We start from the raw sequence: 20735 nt of genomic DNA, 5'->3' as shown, positions 1-20735 counted from the left end.
CTCAATATTTCTCCAAAACCAAGCTTCCCTAAGATCATAAGACATAGGAGAAGAATTAGGCCATTCAGCCCACCGAGACTGCGCCACCATTTCATCACGGCTGATCCCGGATCCCATTCAACCCCATATACCTGACCTCTCACCATATTCCTTGATGCCCCAATCAATCAGGAACTTCAGCTTTAAATATACCCACGGACTTGGCTTCCACTGCAGTCTGTGGCAAGGCATTCCACAGATTCACCGCTCTTTGGCTAAAAAAAACAACTCCTCCTTACTTCTGTTCTAAAAGGTTGCCCCTCAATTTTGAGGCTGTGTCCTCTAGTTCTGGATACCCCCACCAGAGGAAACATTCCCTCCACATCCACCTTATCTAGTCCTTTCGACATTCAGTAATTTCAATGAGATTCCCCCCCCCCCAGCATTCATATGTTAACCCCCTCATTCCTGGAATAATCCCCGTGAACCCCCTCTGGACTCTCTCCAATGACAACACATCCTTCCTGAGATAAGGGGCCCAAAACATTTTTTTAAATTTATTCATTCACAGGATGTGGGTGTTGCCAGCAAATTTATTACCCATCCCTAGTTGCCCTTGAGAAGGTGGTGATGAGCTGCCTTCTTGAAGCACTGCAGTCCCTGAGGTGCAGGTACACCCACAGTGCTGTTGGTGAGGGAATTCCATGATTTTGATCCAACGACAATGAAGGAATGGCGATCTGTTTCCAAGTCAGGATGGTGAGTGACTTGGCGTGGGATTTCCAAGTGGTGGCGTTCCCAGATATCTTCTGTTCTTGTCCTTGTAGATGGTAGTGGTCGTGGGTCTGGAAGGTGCTGCCTCAGGAACTTTGGTGTGTTGTTGTTGCCTTGTACTGGATGGTGTCAAGCTTCTTGAGTGTTGATGGGACTACGCTCATCCAGGCGAGTGGCGAGTATTCCGTTACACTCCTGACCTGAGCCTTGTAGTTGGTGGACAGGCTTTGGGGAGTCAGGAGGTGAATTACAAGCCGCAGGATTCCTAGCCTTTGACCTGCTCTGGTAGCCACAGTGTTTATATATGGATAGACCAGTGCAGTTTCCTGTCGATGGTAACCCCCGGGATGTTGACAGTAGGGGATTCAGTGATGGTGATGCCACTGAATGTCAAGGGACAATGGTTACAGCCTCCCTTGTTGGAGACAGTCATTGCCTGGCGCTTGCATGGCTCGAATGTTACTTGCTACTTGTCAGCCCAACTCTGGATATTGCCCAGGTCCTGCTGCATTTGAGTATGACCTGCTTCACTATCTGAGGAGATACAAATGGTGCAGAACATTGCACAGTCACCTGTGACCATCCCCACTTCTGACCTTGTGATGGAAGGAAGGTCATTGATGAAGCAGCTGAAGATGGTTGGTCCTAGGACACTTCCCTGAGGATCTCTTGCAATGATGTCCTGAGGATGAGATGACTGACCTCCTACCACCACAATCATCTTCCTTTGTGTCAGGTATGATTCCAGACAGCAGAGGGTTTTCCCCCTAATTCCCATTGACTTCATTTTAGCTAGGGCACCTTGATGCCATACTCTGTCAAATGCTGCCTTGATGTCGAGGGCTATCACTCTCACCTCACCTCTGGCATTTAGCTCTTCGGTCCGTGTTTGGACCAAGGAGATGATGATGTCAGGAGCTGAGTGGCCTTGACGGAACTCAAACTGGGCATCCGTAAACAGGTAATTGCTGAGTAGGTGCTGCATGATGACCCCTTCCATTGCTTTGCTGTTGACTGATAGGGCGGGAATTGGCTGGGTTGTACTTGTCCTGTTTCTTGTGTACAGGAAATATCTGGGCAGTTTTCCACATTGCCAGGTAACAGCTTGGCTAGTGGTGCGGCAAGTTCTGGAGCACAAGTTTGTCAGGATTTCAGGACTGTTGCTGGGATTTTGTCTGGGCCTATAGTCCATTATCCTGTTGATACTCCAAGTGCAGCCTGACTAGTGTATTAAGCTTCAACATCATCTCCTTGCTTTTATATTCTATTCCCTTTGAAATAAATGCCAACATTGCATTTGCCTTCTTTACCACAGACTCAATCTGTAAATTAACCTTCTGGGAGTCTTGCGCAAGGACTCCTAAGTCCCTCTGCACCACTGATGTTTGAACCTTCTCCCCATTTAGATAATAGTCCGCACTATTGTTGCTTTTACCAAAATGCATTATCCTGCATTTCTCAACACTGTATTCCATCTGCCACTTTTTTGCCCATTTTTTCCAATTTGTCTAAGTCCTGCTGCAATTGCATTGCTTCCTCAGCACTACCTACCCCTCCACTTATGTTCATATCATCCGCAAACTTTGCCACAAAGCCATCAATTCCACTATCTAAATCACTGACAAACAATGTGAAAAGCAGTGGTCCCAATACTAACCTGAGGAACACCATTAAAGAGAAAAGGCCTACTTTATTCCCACTCGCTGCCTCCTGCCCATCAGCCATTCCTCTATCCATGCCAGTATATTTCCTGTAACACCATAGGACTTTACCTTGTTAGGTAGCCTCATGTGAGGCACTTTATCAAATACCTTCTGAAAATCTAAGTAAATGACATCCACTGCCTCTCCTTTGTCCACCCTGCTTGTTACTTCCTCGAAGAACTCTAACAGATTTGTCAGACAAGATTTTCCTTCACAGAAACCATGCAGACTTTGACTTATTTTATCATTAGTCTCCAAGTACCCTGAAACCTCATTCTTAATAATAGACTCCAACACTTTCCCAACCACTAAGTGGCTTATAATTTCCTCTCTTTTGTCTTCCTCCCTTCTTAAAAAGTGGAGTGATATTCACAATCTTCTAGTCCTCTGGACCATGCCAGACACTTGGATTCTTGAAAGACCATGACCAATGCATCTGTTTTCTCTTCAGCAACCTCTCTCAGGACTCTGGGATGTAGTCCATCTGGTCCAGGTGACTTATCCACCTTATGACCTTTCAGTTTGCCTGGGACTTTTTCCTTTGTAATAGCAATGGCACTCACTCCTGCTCCCTGACACTCACGGACCTCTGGCACACTGCTAGTGTCTTCCACAGTACTTATTAAGCTCATCTGTCATTTCTTTGTCCCGATTACTACCTCACCAGCATCATTTTCCAGTGGTCCAATATCAACTCTCACCTCCCCTTTACTCCTTATTGAACTGAAAAAACCTTTGGAATCCAGCTTTATATTATTAGCTGGTTTGCCCTCACAATTCACCTTTTCCCTTCTTATCACTTTTTAACTGCCTTTTGTTGGATTTTAAAAGCTTCCCAATCACTTTCACTACCTTATCTGCCTTTTCCTTGGGTATGATGCAGTCCCTAACTCCCTTTGTCAGCCACGTTTGCCTAGCCCTGCCATTTGAGAACTTCTTCCTCTGTGGGACATATCTACCCTGTGCCTTGTGAACTGTTCCTAGAAACCTCAGCCACCTCTGTTCTACCGTTATCCCCGCCAGTTACCCCCTCCAACCCACCTGGGTAAGCTCCTCTCTCGTGCCTCTGTAATTCCCTTTTATTCCATTGTGATACTGATGCATGTGATTTATGCTTCTCCCTCTCAAACTGCAGTATGAATTCAATCATATCATTATCACTGCCTCCTAAGGGTTCCTTTACCTTTAAGCTCTGATTATTACACAAACACAACCTTTCCCTGAGTAGGCTTAAGCACAAGCTGCTCTAAAAACCACCTTGTAGGTACTCAACAAATTCTCTTTCTTCAATCCGACACCAACCTGATTTTCCCAATCCCCTTGCATATTGAAGTCCCCCATTACAATCGTGTCATTATTCTTATTACATACCCTTTCCAGCTCCCTTTTCAATCTTGGCTACTATTTGGAGGCCTATATATGATTCCCATAATGTTTCTTTTTACCCTTGCAGTTTCTTAACTCCACCCACAAAGATTCAACATTCTCTGACCCTATGTCACCTCTTTCTAAAGATGTAATTCCATCTCTTACCTACAAAGCCACATCACCACCTCTGCCTTCCTGCCTGTCCTTTCGATACAAAGTACATCCTTAGATATTAGGCTCCCAACTATGGCCTTCTTTCAGCCACGACTCAGTGATGCCCACATCATACCAACCAACCTCTAATTGCACCACAAGTTTATCCACCTTATTCCAAATACTATGTGCATTTAAATACAGCACCTTCAGCCTTTTGAATTGTGCCTCTGTGGTACAATTTAACTCTTTGCACTGTCTGTATTTATACCCAATCACAGGCTTGTCCTTCCTTACATTCATGTTACACCCATCATCTACTTGTAAACCTGCTGGCTCGTCCTCAGCTCTGTCATACCGGTTCCCATCTCCCTGTCATATTATTTTAAACCATTCCCAACAGCTCTAGTAAACCTGCCCGCAAGAATATTGGTGCCCCTTGGATTCACATGCAACCCATCCCTTTTCTACAAGTCCCACCTGCCCCAGAAAAGGTCCCAATGATCCAGAAATCTGAATCCCTGCCCCCTGCTCCAATTCTTCAGCCACACATCTATCTGCCACCTCATCCTATTCCTACGCTCGCTGTCGTGTGGCACAGGCAGTAATTCTGAAACCATTACCCTTGAGGTTCTATTTCTCAATTTCCTTCCTAAATTCCTGTATTCTATTTTCAGGACCCTCTCCCTTTTTCTACCCATGTTGTTGGTACCAATATGTACCACAATTTCTGGCTGCTCACCCTCCCTTTTCAGGATATTATGGATGTGTTCAGAAACATTGCAGACCCTGGCACCTGGGAGGCCAACTACCATCTGTGTTTCTTTCCCGCATCCACAGAATCGCCTGTCTGTCCCCCTAACTACAGAGTCCCCTATCACTGCTGCCATCCTCTTCCTTTCCCTACCCTTCTGAGCCACAGGGCCAGACTCTGTGCCAGAGGCACAGACACTGTTGCTTCCCCCACATAGGTCGTTTCCTCCCCCCAACAATACTTAAAAATGGAGTACTTATTGTTGAAGGGACAGCCACAGGGGTTCTCTCCATTATCCAATGTTTTCCCTTCCCTCTTTTGACAGTTACCCATTTATCTGTCTCCTGTAGCCTTGGGCTGACTACCTCCCTGTAGCTCCTGTCTATCAACTCCTCACTTTCTCTAACAAGTTGACAAAAGGAATCAGAGGGCCTTTAATATTCTTGGAACTACACATTAGAAGAAAAGGGAGGGGGAAAGTGAGCTCCTTTTGACAGAAGCTTTCCAAATACCTTTAAATATTAAAAGGAAACATCTTCCCATTCCATTTTCATGGAGGTGATGTTCACAGTAGAGACACACCCTCAAAGGTGACCTTACCTTCAGTATGTGAGTAGCCCTCTGCTGTTAGTTTCCACTGGACCAAGATTCCCAACATACTCATCACAGGCCAGATGCCAAGGATTACCCAACTGTACCAACAAATGGGCAGTGAGGGAGCAATCTTAAGCCTCTCATAGACATATTGTACCAACAGAAACAGCTCAATGAAATAGTCCACAGTCAGCATAATGATGGCACCACCAAAGACTGCAGTGGAGATAATGGTGAAAAGCTTTTGCCATTGTAAAGTTAGGACAGCAAACAGCATTCCAAGGCCAATGAGAAGCCCCACTGGAATCCAGATAGTGTGTGGGTGATAGAACTGTTCCATCACGATAAGGGTGACAATTGCTACCAGAAGGCCAAGTATGAGGCCAATCATGAAGAGGCCAACACTGCGGACAAGCATGGTGACCAGTCCGCACAGGATTCCAATGCCTAGACCAATGCCTGCACTGGCCTCCACGCTCAGCTGAATGTCCAGAACACGCTCCTTGTAACACAACAGGAAAATGATGATGGAGCCAAACATCAGCCCACAGAGGAACATGACAGCCTTGAAACAGCGATAACCTGCAAAGATTTCAGAAACAGTTACATTACAGTAGAAGAAACAGTGATTGTCATGTGATCAGATACAGTAACTCTATCATTAAAGCAGTGGAGAGCGGAATAACCACAACAAATTCATTTGCCATTTCTACCGACAATAATATCTTAAAATTGTGGGACAAATGTGCTTACATACAAATGCATTTTCTTGTTTTGCACAAATTCTGTAAACTCTATAATAGTGGAGATAGGGTTATAGTTATTTAATCATTACAATGCGACAAGTTTAACAACAAATTAAAAGATAGTCAATATGTTGGTGACAGAACTCATGTCCAACAAATGTTTGCCAGTCACAGTTCTGTTTGGCTCAGCCAAATACCTCTAATTCAGAAGTATTTAAATCCCAGATCCATCCGAAACATCTCATAATCATCTAGGACATATTCAGGTTAAAAAGGAGGAACGATTTGCAGCAACTTAGGAAGCCTTCAGCTCAAAAACAAGCCTGGGACACTTTGCACACTGATGTTTGGAAATCATAGGGGAGAGTAACATTGCCAGAGGATCGAAATGTAGGTGCCTCCTAAGTGGAAGCAAATCACCGTCTGCAAATACACAGGAACAGATCACTAGGTTTTCCTCACCACAATTCCTTACAGACAGTGTAAAATTCCTTACAGACAGTGGCAGAAAATGAACCCCAATCAGTGATCACTGGTGCTGTATAGCAATTGCAGTAACCATGACACTACCGTGCCACTCTCAAATGGGTGTCAAGATCTCTGAGGATCTAACCTGGTCCCAACATACCGATGCAGTTATAAAGAAAGCAAGACAGCAGCTATACTTCATTAGGAGTTTGAAGAGATTTTGCATGTCAACAAATACACTCAAAAACTTCCATAGATGTACCGTGGAGAGCATTCTGACAGGCTGCATCACTGTCTGGTATGGAGAGGTGACTGCACAGGACCGAAAGAAGCTGCAGAGGACTGTAAATTAAGTCAGCTCCATCTTGGGTACTAGCCTACAAAGTACCCAGGACATCTTCAAGGAGTGGTGTCTCAGAAAGGCAGCATCCATTATTAAGGATCTCCAGCACCCAGGGCATGCCCTTTTCTCAGTGTTACCATCAGGTAGGAGATACAGAAGCCTGAAGGCACACACTCAGCGATTCAGGTACAGCTTCTTCCCCTCTGCCATCCGATTCCTAAATGGACATTGAAGCTTTGGACACTACCTCATATTTTTAATATACAGTATTTCTGTTTTTGCACATTTTTAAAAAAAAATCTATTCAACATATGTAATTGATTTACTTGTTTATTATGTTTTATTTTATTTTTTTTTTCTCTCTCTCTCTCTCTGTGCTGGATTATGTATTGCATTGAACTGCTGCTGCTAAGTTAACAAATTTCACGTCACATGCTGGTGATAATAAACCTGATTCTGATTAGAAAATTCCAAAGATTTCAAACTCTGTCAAAAGCTGACATTACCAAACCGCACCACCAGAGAGAGCCAATGTGCCTAGGTAGAAGTCAACTAACCATACTGACTAAACAGTATTGAAAAGATCACACTGTATTTCACTTTGTATACTGTCTTGTCATTTTTCCACCTTTTATTAGGTGCTGTGGGTGTGATATTTGCAGCTAGGATAAAATGCAAGGCATCTGTTAAGAGATGGGAAAAAATTTCCAGTTTCTGCTTACAGATAATTCTTAACACATCAGATTTCTCTGCAGCTGTACACACTGAACACTTCCCCTGTTAAGGTTCCACATTTTTTCCCACTTCCCTTCTACAATGTTCACATTAATTGGCAACCCAGTAGATTTGATTCAGAATTGGATGCAGACACAAGGGCTCAGAAGGCTCTGGAGTTTAGAGCTCAGTTAGGGATCTTCTTGAATTGGAATAATCTTAACAACTAATTTCTTGTTCAATTCCATGAAGAAAACAACTTAATCCTCCCCTGTCTTGGAGCAAAGTTCTTGTGTCGTAAGTTTGTCCAGACCAGCCATTTTGTAAAACCATAGCTTTAAAACAGTGGCTGTGAAATCTACCAATGAAGTCTGTTCATAATTACGGTAAGTGTTAATAATTCTTACAGTGATCGATGAAACTGCTATTTAAGGTGCTCAGATGCTTACTATTCAGTAGTTAGTCCTCATTTATGGCAATAAAATAAGTTAAAGGTTGATAGTGTTGTGGATAGTGTAGACAGTTGTCTTAGAGTAAAACAGGACATTGGACGTCACGTGGGTGCCGGGCAAGATGGCTGCATGTTAGTGGAGCTCCGACAACCCACCATAAAATTCTATCAATTAGAGCATATTTACCCCACCTTATTTGGATACAGCTGTTCTACTGTTAAAAACCGTTTGTTTTTTTCCACTAAAAAATAACAACTTTGCGAGATAATTCGGGACGATGCCAAGACCTTCTAAGAGCGCTACAGCGAGCCACGTGGCTACAAGACAGGGCCCGCAATCCGAAGCTCAAGGCACGCTAACGACACAGACGGACCGAGGCTCCAACAGGTAGAATTTACTGGCTGAGGTTAGTCGGATAAGTTCCATTCTGCTCGGGGTGGCTACCAATGTAACTTCAATTAAAGAAACGACAACGGAGTTGAAGAACTCCGTCAATGCTGTCGGCTGACGGAAGCCGAGAGTCGCCTCTCCAGTGTGGAGGACACCACTGTGCAACTGGTGGGTGCCAGCGAGCAGAATAATAAACGCTTGGACCTGCTGTGGAACGGTGTCGAGGAGCTTGAGAACAGGAGCAGACGCAACAACGTCAGGCTGGTCGGTCTAAAGGAGGGTGCGGAAACGGGCGGTCTGATTAAGTGTGTGCGAAGAATCATGTCCGAGGGATTTGGCATCGAACTGAATGCAGAGTTTGAGATTGAGAGGGTGCACCGGGTCCCAGCTGCGAGGCCGGGCGAGGATCAACCCCCCCCCCACAAGGCTGGTCTTAATACGATTCTTGCGCTCTTCGGCCAGAGAGAAAGTGCTGCAAGCGGCCAAAGCAAAAAGAGGAGTTGAGTGGGAGGGATGCAAAGTCTCCTTCTTTCCGGATATGTCCAGAGAATTGACTGAAAAACCAGAGGGAAATTACTACGGCTCGGAAAGTGCTGCAGAGAGTCAACGTGAGGTATACACTCGCTTATCCAGCAGTTCAACGCTTCACGTGGGAAGGAAAGAACAAGTTCTTCACTACTGCAGCAGAAGCAGAGAAATTCATTCAGGAAAAGTGTGGCACTGGCATTGACTGAGAGACAGTAATAGGTGGAGAAAACTTTTTAGGTAGAACGGGGTGGGTGGGGAGCTGGATAAAGCAGTCTGATTAGGGCTAGGCTTACTAACTGGCTGGGCATTTTGCGGACCATATCATGTGTCTTTTTCTTTACAGTTTCTTTGTAGAGTTTATCCTGCCTATTTGTTTTTATTTGTTAGTTAATCTGGCAGGAATATATTATTGCTATGTTTTTGGGTTATGTTGGTTGTTTAATTGTTTGAAAGCGCAGCATTTGCAGTGTTTGTTGGTAATAATTGAGCATGGGGATAGAGTACAGCAGGTTTTTCTTTGGAGTTATTGCATTCCAGACTCAGACATCCGGGAAAATGTATATTTTTGCAGATGTGTGCATGAAGATTAGGACATGAAAATTGTTAATTTCATATCATGGAACATCAATGGGTGTGGAAACCCAATCAAGAGGAAAAAAGATTTTATCATACTTTAAAGGTAAACAAATTGATGTTGCATTTGTCCAGGAAACACATTTTACAGATGTTGAAGCACTGAAATTTAGAAGAGATTGGGTGGGCCAGGTATTCTATTCATCATTTAATAGCAAACAAAATGGGATAATGATTTTAGTTAACAAAAAACTTAATTTTGTAATTTTGTATTGCTTGGAGAATTTAAAGACAAGGAAGGCAGGATAATTTGTATAGATGCACTTATTAATGGGGTGAAGGTGGTACTTTGTAACATATATGCACCTGATAAGGAGGACCCAGACTTTCTTAACAAGGTGAATGAAATTTTAGGTACCAAGGAAGGAAAAACAATTTTAGCAGGAGATTTTAACCGAGTAATGGACCCTGTTATTGATAAAAGCAAATTTCAGACATCACCTTTACCTAGGGACAGGGCAGCCCTACATCAACTTCTTGAGGATATCAGTTTGGTGGATATGTAACGGGGTTTTTTTTACTTTGTTACTGTGTATGTAATCAAAATGGCGTCTTTGTTTTGTTAAAAGTAGGAATGCTGGCGCCTGTGTTAATAGTAGGAATGCTAGCGTCTTTGTTATGATAAGTGCTGGAAGCTTGTTTGGGACTGTAAACTGATTGTTGGCGGGGATTTTGGGGGGTCGGCGCGATGGAGTGAGAGAGAGAGGACGGGATGCTGGAAGCTGGGCGATGGTACGGACCCCGAGCGGGGGTCCCCGGCCCAAGGTTTTCGGTGAGGAGAGGAGACGGAGACAGAGGAGTGTGGAGCGTCTGGTCGACCACCGTGGGGGTCCCAGGAGGCGGGTCGAGGAGTTCGGAGGGGATCGAATGGTGGCCAAAAGACTTCAGTAATTGAGCTCCAACGGTTGTGCACGAAGTGGTTTGGACTTTGATAAGTTTGGCGCCTTTTCTTTTTTTCTCTTATTCATATATACTGTATCGTTAGTAATCGCTTAGTTATAGTAATCTTTATAAATTGTACTCATTTAATCGCATAAGGTGTACTGTCTGTTTTTTTGGGCGAGGCGGGGACATCACACAGCATCCACACCAGCTGATTACCCAGTTTGGCAGGGCCGAAGGCTGCTCCCCCTAGACTAGAACGAGTTTGAGCGATGCCTGAGGCGACCCAGGGGGTTACATTGTGGGGTGCTAGTCTGGGATTGATTTCTGTGGAAGCTGTGTGATCGCCCTCTTTAAATTATGTCTGCGGCGAAGAGCTGGTGTGCCTTTGCGGGTGTGCGATTGCCGGTTGTCGCTGCATGTGTGTTGGGTGGGGTGGCTGCTGTTGGTAGCCCGGAGGTCGTTGTTCGAGTTCCGACTAGCGCTGACGAAAAGGTGGTGGGGCCATGGGCTGTCCATGCTGTTAAGAGTGCGAGGAAGGTCTGGTTGGAATGTTTCAGCAGTGGTGGGCTCCGCCCGGTTGTTGGAATAATGTCCAGCCCTAAAGGGGCGGAGACGTGGGCGGAGCAGACCTCTCAGTTGTTGGGTGAGTGGCAGTGCTTGGCTGAGGGAAAGCGACAGGGATTGGTTGAAAGTTTGAGTAGGCGGGCTGGTAGCGTTGTTAGAACTGTCGGGCGCAATTATCTCGAAGTGACAGCTGCCAGTTCTGGGAAAGTGTGGGAAAATGCGTGTGGTTCGACTGGAAGTCAAATGCCGCAGCTGGGGGGCTTATCATATCCGTGGCAGGAGATTGGTGGGAAGTTTTTAGGGTATCCCTTTTGGTTAGGAGGGCAGATAAATTGCTTGCGGAGCCAGGGGGATCTGTCAAGGGGATCAGTTGTTCCGTTGATCCGAGAGGTGTCGGGAAACTTAGAGGAGGCCCAGTGGGGGAACGGCTTGGGGTCTCTGGGGGAGCACGTTCCCAGCAATGTACCAAGGAACTCCCGCAAGGAACAGACCCTATTCCTGAAGGCTTAGAGGGACCACGCGCACAGGTGTTGTTACGGATGGATGGAAGTCAAGTTAAAGCCATCCTCGGCACCGGGGCACCGATTAAGTTGCTGTACAGTTTGTTTCATAACCGTTTTTGGAAGCCTTTACCCTTGACGACATTGACGGCACTGGAGATTTGGGGTACCAGTGCCGGTGATTATAAAGACGACGGTTGTTGGTCAGTGAAAATGGAGTTCTTAGAGGCAAACGTGGAGATGACTGAGGTTCGTGAATCGCTAATGCTGATGTGTCCGGACACTGGTGAGACGGGCAGCGTTTCGGTTATGGAGAGAACCAATATCCTGTTGGTGCGCTTGGGGGCCTGCCCGGAGGAGGCGGGTGAGCGCTGTTTGGAGGCATTATCGATGCACCCAGAGTTTCGAGCTGCTTGTGCGGACGTGTGTAGCAGCATTGGGCCGATACCGAATTCAAACCAGAGACGGTGGTGGTATGGCCTGGGGGAGTATCTGAGGGTGAGCCCCTCTTAGTGGATGCTGTGAAATACCACCAGGGAGGGGAGTTGACTGCTGAAGACACCTCGGTGAGGCAGAGGTTGCGGCGACTGGCCCCTACAGCCGTGGCAGACGTAGGCAGCGTGTGTGTGGATTATATTGGGCCGTAGAGGCGATGGCCTATCTGAGTGGTGCGAAGAGGTTTAAGGTACTGGATCTGAGGAGTGGATGTTGCCAGATCCCGATGAGTGAGGCCGACAAGGAGAAGACGGCGGTTATGAGTTCCCTAGGAGTCTTCCGGTCCGAAAAGATACCACAGGGTATCTCCGGAGCCCTTGCAACCTTCCTGCAGGGCATGTGGAAGACCATGGGGGTGTGGAGGCGTTTGGAATTTTGACATATGTGGATGATCTCTTGGTATTTGCTTCAGGAGAATATGAAGTGAGGTCGTTGTAGGAGCAGCTGAGAACTACAGAGTTAAAGTGTTTTCTGGACACGTGTCAGGGCTGGCGAAGGTCGCAGCTCGTGAGTGTCTGTCTCTACGGAATCAAGTTTGAAATGAAGACTGAGAGACCAGAGAGAGTGATCTGGAACCATTTGAAAGACTTACAAGTTGGAGAGAACGAAGAAAGTTGTTTGACTGAGGGCCACAGCAAACTGAGAGCCTGGAGAAGGGAGTTTGCGGAGGTGAAGAAATTGCGGACAAATCTTGGAAGGGGGAAGCGGTAGCTTGAAGGGAACCTGAAGATGACCATCGACAGTTCAATTGAAGTGCAAAACCTGAAGGTTGATCTGGAAGAAGGCATGAGGAGAAAAAAAGCTGGAGAGAAGTGCAGTGAATACTGAACTGGAGGGTGACCAATCTTTAACTGCTGCTTTTCAGATCGGGGTGGAAGAAGCTGTTGGAGTAACTGCATTCCAGATTGAGATGGCCGGGATGCGGGAGTCAGAACTGCTGAGCCAGGGGCCAGAGAAGATGATAATCTCAATTGCAGGAGGCTGAAGAGACTGCAGGAGCAGTGCAGGCCACGTGTTTCCGTTTGGAGAAGATCAAACAGCAGCTAACGATCAAAGAAATGAGGAAGAATACGGATTCAAAGGCTGATGTGCTAGATGTGTGGTACATGCTGCCTTTTGCTGACTTTCCCTCGATTGAGGAAGAGACCTTTGGCCCTTCTTCCACTGAGTCAGGTGTAGTGGGGAGGGTTAGCTGTGTGCAGTGTGGGGCATGAGTGAGAGGTTGAAAGAGGAGTTGGTAGTGGACCCAAGGTATCCCCAGCTGTGCCTTGCCTAAGGGTTTAGGTGAGGGGGGTACGGAGGTCTCAGAAGGGTTAGGGAACGCCCAGATAGTTGGCCTATATAGCGCCTAAGGAACAGGGCGTGAGGTTTACTGTGTGGGGAGGAGATGTCACTGCTTGTGGTTGGGTTACGGTGTGTTGGCAGGAAAGGTGACGAGTTATCTAATAGTCATGAGGACATGACTTTTATTTGGTGGGGGGAGAGTGTAACGGGGGTTTTTTTCTTTTTCTTTGTTACTGTGTATGTAATCAAAATGGCGTCTTTGTTTTGTTAAAAGTAGGAATGCTGGCGCCTGTGTTAATAGTAGGAATGCTAGCGTCTTTGTTATGATAAGTGCTGGAAGCTTGTTTGGGACTGTAAACTGATTGTTGGTGGGGATTTTGGAGAGTCAGCGTGATGGAGTGAGAGAGAGAGGACGGGATGCTGGAAGCTGGGCGACGGTACGGACCCCGAGCGGGGGTCCCCGGCCCAAGGTTTTCGGTGAGGAGAGGAGACGGAGACAGAGGAGTGTGGAGCGTCTGGTCGACCACCGTGGAGGTCCCAGGAGGCGGGTCGAGGAATTCGGAGGGGATCGAAGGGTGGCCAAAAGACTTCAGTAATTGAGCTCCAACGGTTGTGCACGAAGTGGTTTGGACTTTGATAAGTTTGGCGCCTTTTCTTTTTTTCTCTTATTCATATATACTGTATTGTTAGTAATCGCTTAGTTATAGTCATCTTTATAAATTGTACTCATTTAATCGCATAAGGTGTACTGTCTGTTTTTGGGCGAGGTGGGGACATCACACAGCATCCACACCAGCTGATTACCCAGTTTGGCGGGGCCGAAGGCTGCTCCCCCTAGACTAGAACGAGTTTGAGCGATGCCTGAGGCGACCCAGGGGTTACAGATATATGGCGATGGGTGAATCCATCTGGAAAAGAATATACGTTTTTCTCTCATCGGCATATATCCTACTCTAGAATAGATTTTTTTCCTAATATCCAACTCCATTGTTGAACAGGTGATAGACTGTAAAATTGGCCCAATAGCATTATCAGACCGTGCACCAGTTGAAATTCAAATTGATTTAAATACTGAAAGGAGAAGGAGGGGTAGATGGCAAATGAATATTATGCTGTTAAAAGATGAGGATTTCAGTGATAAGTTGGCTGAAGATCTGACTTCGTTTTTTGAATTGAACGTAGGGAGCTCAGTAAAGCTGTCCTCGGTACGGGAGGCATCCAAGGTGTATATAAGAGGAAAATTAATAGCACAAACATCTAAAAAGAAGGAAGAAAGTATGGAGCAAATAAAAAATCTGGAGGCAGAAATAACCACATTGGAAAAGGTCTTATCAAGACAATATACCGATGACTTATACAAAGATCTGTGCAATTTGAAATTCCAGCTAAATAACATATATAACAAAGAAGCAGAATATGCATTATTTAGATTAAAAGCAAGTTATTACGAAGGTGGTGACAAAGCTGGTAAGTTGCTGCCACGACACTTAAAGCAGCAGAATACGAATAGTGTTATACCTGTAATTAAAGGGGATACATTAGTGTCATCATCAAAAGAAATAAACAAAGTCTTTCAACAGTTCTATGAACATCCATATGCATCACCATTTAATCATGACCAGGAGGAGCTGAATCAGTTTTTTGCTAATATAAAATTGCCTACATTATCCCCACAACAAGCTGAGTCCTTGGATGCCCCAATTACTGAGGATGAGGTCAGACGGGCTATTGTGGCTATGAAAATGGGGAAATCTCCGGGCATGAATGGCTTCCCAGTTGAATATTATAAGAAATTTCTGGATGTATTGGCTCCTATTCTAACAAAAATATATTCAGAAGCATTTAATTTGGAATCTTTACCTAATACATTTAATAAAGCATTAATACCGTTGATCCCAAAAAAAGACAGGGATGCAATAGACCCTTCCAGTTATAGACCTATAAGCTTAATTAATGTGGACTGTAAGATACTGACTGGCTTTGCGATTAGAGAAAGTATTGCCACCTATAATTAACACTGACCAGGTTGGCTTCATTAAAGGCAGATCCCCAACTGACAATTTAAGGAGGTTACTGCACTTAACATGGCTGAACTCCCCAAGTAGTATCCCAGTTACTGCCATCTCCCTGGACACTGAAAAGGCCTTTGACAGGGTTGAGTGGAGATTTTTAACCATGGCCTTGTCATTCTTTGGGTTTGGCTCTATCTTTAATCATGGATTAGAATTTTGTGTAAAAACCCTAAGGCTGCAGTTATTACAAATGGTATCATATCCCCATTTTTCAACATTTCACGGGGTACACGCCAAGGCTGCCCCCTCTCCCCACTGTTATTTATGATTTTTTTGGAACTGTTGGCAGTCATGATTAGAGCAGATCCAAACATTAGAGGGGTGAAGGGAGGCGGAAAGGAGCATAAGCTGATGGTATATGCTGACGATATTTTATTACTGATTAGTGACCCTCCTAATTCCTTACCCCCACGAATGAAAACAATTCAATTATATTCTGAAGTGTCTGGTTATAAGATCAACTGCAGTAAATCTGAGGCTATGCCAATGTCAAAATTATGTTATTCAAATTCAGTATCTCAGTTTAATTTCAGATGGGTGCCAGTTGGAAATGAAGTATCTAGGGGTCAAACTCAGTCAGAATTTGGATGAAATAATTACTTTAAATTACGATCCATTATTGAGTAGGATAAGAAATAATCTGGATAAGTTGGGACACTGAGACTGTCACTCTGGGGTAAAGTCAATGTAGTTAAAATGGTCATAGCACCTCAGTTTAACTATCTTTCTATGATGCTTCCTTTAAATATTTCAGATTTGATCTACAAGCAATACAACAAAATTATTAGTGATTTTCTATGGGATAAGAAGAAGCCCAGAATTAAAATGAGTAAGATGTGTATGTCCAGGGACATGGGTGGGCTCAGTCTACCAGATGTCAGGGCATATAAATTATCCTTTGAAATGACCAAGTTAGCTAAACATCGGGACAGGGCTGATGTTGATTTAGACTGGGTAGTTATAGAACGGAGCTTGGCTGCACCACATTCTCCCCTTAACATTCTCTCACAACATGTGGAAAACAAGACTAATCTAAACCCTATACTATTTCACTCAAGGAGTGGGTGGAGTACACTACATAAAGCTTGTAGAATGTCACATTTAAATCAGTTATACTCCTTGCTCTGGAATAACCCTGAGATATGCATTGGGAAAAGGATGGTGTACTGGAAAGAATGGAAGATTAAAGTTGTAAATACAGCAGGTGATCTCTATGAGAATGGGGTTTTAATGTTGTATGTGGATTTGCAGAGGAAATATAACTTTGTAGATAAAGGGAATTTCTGGAAGTACTTACAAATAAGATATTGCGTTAGTAGCATATTCAAGAATGGTGGCCCACAAAGTAACCCTTTAACTGAATACTTTACACTACCACAGGAAGTTCATAAAGCATCAGTGTTTTATAAAATGTTCAAGCACTCTGTGGGTGAACCGTGTAACAATCTCAAAGCAATATGGCAGAAGGATCTTGGAAGGGATATTGAAGATAATGAGTGGTCAAATATTTTATCAAATGTGGGTAGACATATCAGGGAAGCGAGAGGGAAATTTATTCAGTATCAGATAGTACACAGATATTATTGGACACCAACTAGACTCTACAAAATGGGGATTGTTGATAATAATTTATGCTGGAAATGTAAAAATGAGGTGGGCACATATGCATTTGGGAGTGTTCCATGGTTTGTCCATTTTGGTGTAAAGTTCTTGATTTGTTGGGGAATTGGTCGAGTTCTACACTGCCCTTGTGCCCATGGCTTTGTCTCCTGGGTGATAGGACAATGATACCTAATGTAAACAATGACAAATTTACTATTTTGAAGGTGGGTCTCATCACAGCTGCAAGAATTATATTGCAAAACTGGAAAAATCCAAATGTCCCACTGTGAGGGAATGGACTGAGGAAATGGTTAAGATTTCATCATATGAACACATGTTGGGAAGAATTAACAGTGAGGGAAAAGTGCAAGACGCGTGGGATCAATTTTGGTTGTATGTTAATTCAATTTAAATTAGAAGTTTTTTTTCTGTTTCTTAGTTTTATATGTTTTCCTGTCATGGGATGGCTGTGTAAATATGATGTACTGTATCTGCTCTATGATATGCTGTGCTGCTTTGTAAACTAAGAATAAATAATAATAAAAATTTGAATTACAAAAAAAAGGACATTGATATGATGCAGAGCTGGGCTGAGAAGTTGCAGATGAAAGTCAACCCAGAAAAGTGTGAAGTGATTCATTTTGGAAGGTCAAACTTGATAGCAAAATTATTTAATTCTGCTAATTAATTAGTTAATTGCAGTGTGGAGGAACAGGGGGATCTTGGGGTCCACACCCATAGATCCCTCAAAATTGCCACACAAGTAACTTATAGAGTTGTTAAGAAGGTGTATGGTGTGTTGGCCTTCATTAGTTGGGGGATTGAGTTCAAGAGCTGCAAGGTAATGTTGCAGCTCTATGAAACACTGGCGAGACCACACTTGGAAAACTGGGTTTAGTTCTGGTTGACTCATTGTAGGAAGGATGTGGAAGCTTTAGAGAGGGTGCAGAGATTTACCAGCATGCTGCCTGGATTAAAGTGTGTGTCTTATGAGGATAGGTTGAGCAAGCTAGGGCTTTTCTCTTTGGAGTGAAGCAGGATGAAAGGTGATTTAATATAGGTGTATTATCACTGCAGGTCATCGTTATTTCAGGTAATTGTCAAGAATTCACACAGAAGATCCATATGAATTTTCAACTGAAGAAATAGTCAAGCTATTGACTGTTACGGATGTGCCACAGCTCTGAGGGGCCGAAGGGTGCGGGGTAGCCCCCTCCTTTGTGAGAATCGCAAGATCACTATTAAGTCAGTTCAGGGGACACAGGAAATGAGAGAAAGACATGCAGAATCCACAAAAGGGTTAGAATGTGTCCTGGCCTCCGAAAGGCGGACTCATTGATACCGGCTATTGTCTCTTGGAGACGGACTTGTGTATTGCATCCTGTACTATGCATCAAAGCCCCAGGCAATGAACCGAGGGGGAGGTTGGTGGAGGGATTGCATCATCTCCAACCTGATTGACACCTGAGACCCTGTGAGTCAGGATAAAAAGAGGGTCTGTGGGAACAGCCCCTCAGACGCACCAGAAGAAACGCTAACGATCCTGTAATAGCAAAAACCAGTGGAAGGCCACGTGCGTCCTTTTCCGTTTGCCCCGGAATCGGTGGGCCCTTTACCACGGCAGAACGGTTTTTAGCTAACAACGGGGAAATCAACTCCCAACGACTCTCGAAGGATTGACATCATAAAAGGAATGGGCAAGTTTTAACCCGTCTTTCTCTCCAACCCAAAAGCTGCAGCTTGAATGAACTGAGTGACTTTCATATTTCCATCAGACAATACATTATCCCCTAGACAACGATAGAGCTATTTCTTATTGATTACTATTAGACCCGCGCTTTTAGATTTAGTATTGACGACGTATACTATCTGTATGTTTGCCTTGATATTATTTTGTGTATTTTTATCAATAAATACTGTTAAAAATAGTACCATCAGACTTCAACGGACCGCTCTATCTTTGCTGGTAAGTGACCCAGTTATGGGGTACGTAACAATTGGGGGCTTGTCCGGGATTTGACACCAAATTGGGAAGCCAGTGAATCGGGCTTGTAAGTCCAAACTTGGATCTGGTTACGCGGGTAGCCAGACAGGAAACCAGCAAAGATGGACGTGGGTGAATTTATAGAAAACCCGACTCTGGAGGCACTAGAGGCGGCCACCAAATCAGACTTGATAAATTTGGCGAAGGGGTTAAACCTTGCAGAGGTGAGGTTGTCAATGAAAAAGCGGGAGGTGCGAAGGGCAATAACTCAGTATTATATTGGGAAGAATGTGTTTGCAGCTGAGGTATTGGAAAATATCCCTGAAAAGGTACCAGCTAGTGGGACGGCTCAGTTAGAGTTGGAGAAATTAAGGTTGGAACATGAAATTAAGTTAAAGCAGCTGGAAGCAGCTGAGAAGGGGAGAGGGAGAGGGAGAGAGAGAGAGGGAGAGGGAGAGAGGGAGAGGGAGAGGGAGAGAGGGAGAGGGAGAGAGAGAGAGGGAGAGGGAGAGAGAGAGAGAGGGGGAGAGAGAGAGAGGGGGAGAGAGAGAGAGGGGGAGAGAGAGAGAGGGGGAGGGAGGGAGGGGGAGGGAGGGGGAGAGGGGGGGAGAGGGGGAGAGGGGGGGAGAGGGGGGGAGAGGGGGGGAGAGGGGGGGGAGAGGGGGGGGGGGAGAGGGGGAAGGGGGGGGGGAGAGGGAGGGGGGAGAGAGGGGGGGGGAGAGAGAGGGGGGAGGAGAGGGGGGGGGAGAGGGGGGGAGAGGGGGGGAGAGGGGGGGAGAGGGGGGGAGAGGGGGGGAGAGGGGGGGAGAGGGGGGGAGAGGGGGGGGAGAGGGGGAGAGGGGGAGAGGGGGAGAGGGGGAGAGGGGGAGAGGGGGAGAGAGGGAGAGAGGAGAGAGAGAGAGAGAGAGAGAGAGAGAGAGAGAGAGAGAGAGAGAGAGCGCCGAGGGAGAAAGGGAGCATGCGCTCCAGCTAAAGGAGTTAGAGGTGAAACGGGAGCAGGAAAGAGCTGAGAAACAAAGAGAGCACGAAATTCAGTTAAAACAGCTGGAAGCAGCTGAGAAGGAGAAAGACAGAGCCGAGAAGGAGAGGGAGGCAGAGAAACAGAGGAAACATGACTTGGAGATGGAGAAATTAAGGCAAGAGCGAAGAGCTCAAGGGTCAGACCGAGAGGAGCGGTTTAATGTTAGTCGGGAGTTGAGGGTAGTGCCTCCGTTCGAGGAGACGGATGTTGATAGTTATTTCTTGCTTTTTGAAAAGGTGGCAGTGAATCAGAAGTGGCCCAGAGATCAGTGGGTGGCGTTGTTACAAAGTGTGTTAAAAGAGAAGGCACAGCGGGCATATATGGCGTTGTCCATGGAGAAGGAAGAGGAGGAGAGTTATGACAAAGTAAAGGCGGCCATTCTCCGGAGTTATGAGTTAGTACCTGAAGCGTATAGACAAAAGTTCAGAAATCTAAAGAAAGGGTGGAATCAGACGTATACCGAGTTTGCCTATGAGAAGGGTGTGCTCTTGGACCGTTGGTGCACAGCAGAGATAGTGGAAGAGGATTATTGGCGCCTCCGGGAGTTAATTCTGATTGAGGAATTTAAAGGTTGTGTTTCGGAGGATATCCAGATGTATTTGAATGAGAAGCCGAATAAGTCCATCTCAGAATTTGCTAGGTTCGCAGATGAATATGCCCTAACCCACAAGTCAAAGTTGTCCTCGAATAAAAGTTCCCAGAGAGACCGTGGGAATGATCGAGAAAGCC

At 45.2% G+C, this 20735-nt stretch overlaps 1 protein-coding gene across 4 annotated transcripts in view; it reads right to left on the bottom strand.

Moving 5' to 3' along the window:
• The window catches only part of LOC140741157 (transmembrane protein 198-like), a 178820-nt gene that overhangs the window by 104276 nt on the left and 53809 nt on the right, over nt 1–20735 (bottom strand). For all 4 annotated transcript variants that reach the window (XM_073071002.1, XM_073071003.1, XM_073071004.1 and 1 more), the window contains one exon: nt 5332–5907. In XM_073071002.1, the coding sequence (XP_072927103.1) occupies nt 5332–5907 (576 nt within the window). The remainder of the gene's footprint in view (nt 1–5331; nt 5908–20735) is intronic.

Source organism: Hemitrygon akajei, chromosome 18 (genome assembly GCF_048418815.1).
Source record: "Hemitrygon akajei chromosome 18, sHemAka1.3, whole genome shotgun sequence".
In the NCBI taxonomy this organism is placed as follows: Eukaryota; Metazoa; Chordata; class Chondrichthyes; order Myliobatiformes; family Dasyatidae; genus Hemitrygon; species Hemitrygon akajei.
Note: the sequence above shows the minus strand (reverse complement) of the source record. Positions and strands in the feature narration are given on the sequence as shown.